This window comes from Phalaenopsis equestris, unplaced genomic scaffold, assembly GCF_001263595.1.
Source record: "Phalaenopsis equestris unplaced genomic scaffold, ASM126359v1 Scaffold001366, whole genome shotgun sequence".
Lineage (NCBI taxonomy): Eukaryota > Viridiplantae > Streptophyta > Magnoliopsida > Asparagales > Orchidaceae > Phalaenopsis > Phalaenopsis equestris.
Window position 1 is genome coordinate 66,194 of NW_018165805.1, and position 4,402 is coordinate 70,595.

The 4,402-nt window shown below is 34.4% G+C and overlaps 1 protein-coding gene across 2 annotated transcripts; it reads right to left on the reverse strand.

Annotated features, from left to right (window-relative positions):
• Positions 1-553: 553 nt before the first annotated feature.
• On the reverse strand, positions 554-3,553 carry LOC110034163 (unknown protein 1-like). 2 transcript variants are annotated; one of them, XM_020738452.1, is made up of 2 exons: positions 3,470-3,553; positions 554-1,624 (listed from the first exon to the last, which is right to left on the reverse strand). In XM_020738452.1, exon 2 carries the CDS (start codon positions 1,520-1,522, stop codon positions 887-889), a length of 636 nt encoding a protein of 211 aa, XP_020594111.1. In that variant the 5' UTR covers positions 1,523-1,624; positions 3,470-3,553; the 3' UTR covers positions 554-886. The 2 variants fall into 2 exon arrangements, with proteins under 2 accessions (XP_020594111.1, XP_020594112.1); XM_020738453.1 differs by having other exon boundaries at positions 554-1,614; positions 3,470-3,549.
• Between the last annotated feature and the right edge of the window lie 849 nt (positions 3,554-4,402).

The following is a 4,402-nucleotide window of genomic DNA, read 5'->3' on the forward strand; positions in this document are numbered from 1 at the left end:
TTTATATTTCGAGCTCAAAAAGTGTGTTCGTGTTCGACTCTTTTGCTTAGCGAGCCGAACACGAGCCTTTCACAAACAAAGAGTCGTTTTGATAACCCTAATCACGTAGCCATAAAATGTTAAGGATTACGGCAAGATTTAAAGTATTATTTGAATCTAATTTAATATTTTTTACTCTATTTTTTTAATTAATAATTTTAATTGATTATAAATCTATGTATATATATATATATATATATATATATATATATATATTCGAGCCAAAACGAGCCGAACACGAACGAACACATCTTAGTTCGTGTTTGGCTCGTTAAGTTATCGAACGAAATTAACGAACCGAACACGAGCTGTTCGTGAACAACGAGCCATTTTGACAGCCATACATAGACAAGTCTTAAATCCTTATAATAAAAAACTTGCCCCAGAAAAAACGGGCAATATTTTTTTAATACACATGATATCAAATAATTTAAAATAAAACTTTAATACTACATACAACAACAAAATTACTTTTCTCCAAGATAACAATCTGAAAACCTGACGATGAGGGCAGAATTGTCTTCAAAATACAAACATTGGCTACAATACAAATCATGAGTACCCATATTTATACATATAAATAGAAGTCTTACAAGCGCTTACATATTTACATAAATTCAATAAGTAGTCAGAACTTCATAAAAAAAAAAGAGCCCCATTTTTGCCAATAATGTAATCACCAGCTACATATTAGTACTTCATGGGCATTTTCAGTTCCCTCTCCCAAAACTTCAGAAACACTTCACATTAAAACTGTAACTTTGATTAGGCCTCCAGAAAGCATCCACAAAAAAAGCTTACATGGTTAAGCGGAAACCCAAGTTCTCCATGACAGAAGCTTTAGTATTCAATTCAAGCAACTTTCAAAATCCAGCTTTCGACAAATACTATGATCAAATCTCTTTGAAAACAATGTAGGTCTCCTAGGAGCAGGCGGGCATGTCTCTGCAAAACCTGTCAGGAAAGGTAAAGATGTAGGCGTCTTACATTCTTCAATTTTATCAGATTCTGCTGCTCGGTTGTTAACAGAAATCTCCATAAGCTTAGTTGAAATGATCAGTTCAAGCAATGAAGTGAAAATGAGCTCCAAAAAGCACTCCTCAGCATTGGGATCCTCCGTTAAATCAGTTCCTGCAATTTCTTCAGAATTAATGATAAGATCACGGCTCAGTAGACGCTGAAGCGGCGGGTAGGAGCTCTTCATCTTCTTCGGCGCAAGCATCAATTCATCTGGGCCGGGAGCAAATGGATCAAATTTGCTTTCAGCTGGAGTCTGGCAAAGCAGAGTCATTTCATTGTCTTTAGTTTGATCTGAGGATTTATTGATGACTGGTTCTGATGGCTGGATATCATCATTACAGCATTGGTTGCTCTCCAAGGAGGAGGATTTGGAGGATCTGTTTTCTTCAACAACAGATGCATCCCCCAGGCAGGAGGATTTTAGAGAATGGGGGTCCATCTTGTCATTAATTATTCTAGACATATTTACAGCATCCAAATATAGGGCTCTCTCTCAAAAAACTGTATCCTTCTTAACGCTTTGAAGTCCTTAAGTTGTACAGATAAGGCAGAACCCTGAATTCAACTTGCATCCACTCAAAACGTTAGCAGTTCCAAACACCATTTGATATGAGGGACATGTACATAGATGCCACCTAATTCTTATATATTTACATATCTAACACCTGAACTTTACTTGTTACATTTATACCACTCAAATCTTGCATAGCGCATCAAAAATACCACAGTTTTACCTATTATAAAGTGAAATACAATTTTTCATGAATAGATGAGGTATGTAAGTAAAAATTGAAGTTTTGATGTTAGATATGTAAATACATGAGAATTTAGTGGAATGTATGTGAATCTTCCGAGATATTAACTTGAAAATGAAGCAAATATAATGCAAACCAAAAATAATCACAAAATATCCGGCAGATATCATTGTCATAAATGATAGAGATAATATCAATCACTTTTAGCATTACCATAATAAGTAGAATAAGCATCACAAAACTTTCAAGGATCTATTTAAGTTTTTCCATATGGACACATACAGTAAACCAAGCTGCCCTCATAGCCATGGCAATCCTATAAGTGTTTATAGATCAAGGCCACTCAAAACACTAATACCTAGAGCATATACACAAAGCTCCCTTTCGACTCTACAATTGAACCAACAGGATTCGCAAACTCATTCTCCATAATCCCAAATCAAACATAGTTAAAGATCATACTATTATTAATGCGGGCTTATCCTAGATCAATAAATAGTTTTTCAAATATCCAAAATATTTGTTAACTCTTTTGAAACTTTCATGATAATTTTCTTAAAAGAACTAGCCTAATAATCCAACCTCAAGTTTAATTTAAATATAAAATAAATTCACCTCTTAAAATAGACATATTGAAAAGTTAAGTTATCCTAAGACAACTATCTTTTTATAACTAATAATTATGAACAATAGTTTAATAATTATCAACACTAATTATATTTATAACAACAATTTTTCTTTTCTACTCTATATCCACATCTATCACTAGTTCTCTGTTTTATCTTTTCAGCAAATGGTAACTAAGAACCTCCAAAAATGTCTAAAATTTGTCCTTTTCATATTATTTTTTGGTGCATAAATGATGATTATTTCTTTATCTAATCATAGTGACTAAAAATTGTACGGTCAACCCATTTAAAGCCACAAATTTAATACAACAAATCTAGTACTAATCTTATACATAATCCAGGATCAAATATATTTCATCACAATTGGGATAAATTCAGGAGCGCCACCTGCACATGACATCCTAGCCAACCCACACCGATTTATAACCCCTATCTGATTAATGTGTAGTACATCATCTCAATTGACTGTAACAACTCAGGAAAATCCAGCCTATTTTTTCACCATAGCTGTGTTCGATTGTGGAGCATCACTTCTAAAGAAAAAAATAGCACAGGAAAATTCAACATTGCATTCCCTAAATTGATTTTAAAATAACGTTTCCAGCTAGCTTATAGCTTAAAGAAAATCCTCAACTTTGATGATTTCAGCTGAGGATTCGTAATGACTATTTTGCCAACAAAATAAGTCAAGTTTAAAAATCTTTCATTTCAGTGCGTTTGAAGCTCTAAAAAACCAGTAAACAGAAAGCCATGTCTTCGAATCAAGCAAACAAACAAAAAAAAAAATACTACAATAATTAAACGCAGAAATCAAATAAGGGAATATATAGATCGGATGCCAAGCCAGAAATTATTGGAAATACATGCATGCAGAATAGAAGAAATGCCAATAAATATCAATCACTCATCGAGCTAAGTTCAGTGCAGAGAGACTAAAACCCTAACTCCATCAATAACTTCAAAGAAAAGTTGCCTTGCTATGGTAGACCTTCGAAGGCATACGGAGAGGGACGGAGATTTGAATACCTTAAAAACCAATGCGCGAACACGGGAGCAAGCAGGAGAATAGATTGGGCGGCGGCGGTGCAGGAACGGCGGGAATGAAAAAATGCGCTGCTTAATATATCGAGGAAGGCGCGAACCGGGTGCTGGACGGCCGGGATTGAATCGCTAACTATGCATCCTGTCGTCTGTCTTAAACCCTATTAAAAGAAGCCACGTGTCTCTGCTTTGGAGGTGACCTCGCAAATTGATTCCAATGGCCTTAACCGTCAGATCTTGCACCTACGGCTGGAGATCCTCTTTCACTTGCAGCTGACGATAGTTCATATAAACTAATCTGTGCTCAGAATAATTAATAAACAGATTAATTATTATAATAATTGTTTTATGAGGTGGGTAAAATATTAAATAACTTTTTATGTTATTGTTCATTTAATTTCTATAATATAATTTAACAAAGTTATTTAATAATAATTAATTTTCTTACAAATAAAATAGAAGTCAAATATCCATATCTTTTGTACATCAAAAAAGTGAGTGCGGATCCAGAGGGATTCAAACGGTCAAAAAGAGAGGAAGTGCGACAGATGAGAGCCCACTAATAGAGGATCAAGTGATGCATTTTTTCGATCAGATGCAGTCATTCAAACCAAGACTAAAGGCCAACCAGACGTAGTCATCTGAGGCAAAGTCGATGGTAGATCAATGATAAAATGATGACCAATCAAATTAAAATAAGACAAATAAGCATTTGAGTTAAACATTATATAGAAAATGACTAAAGACAAGCAATCTACCTTCTGAAAAATCCATCTTGAGGAAAACTCAGTTCTTTAAAATCGTCAGTTATGTCGCAAAAGTCACTGAGGCTCCTCATTACGAATCAAGAATCGACAATACGACAGAGACTTATAATCATCTCACAAGCTCTCTTTATTGAGGAACGAGCTACAAATC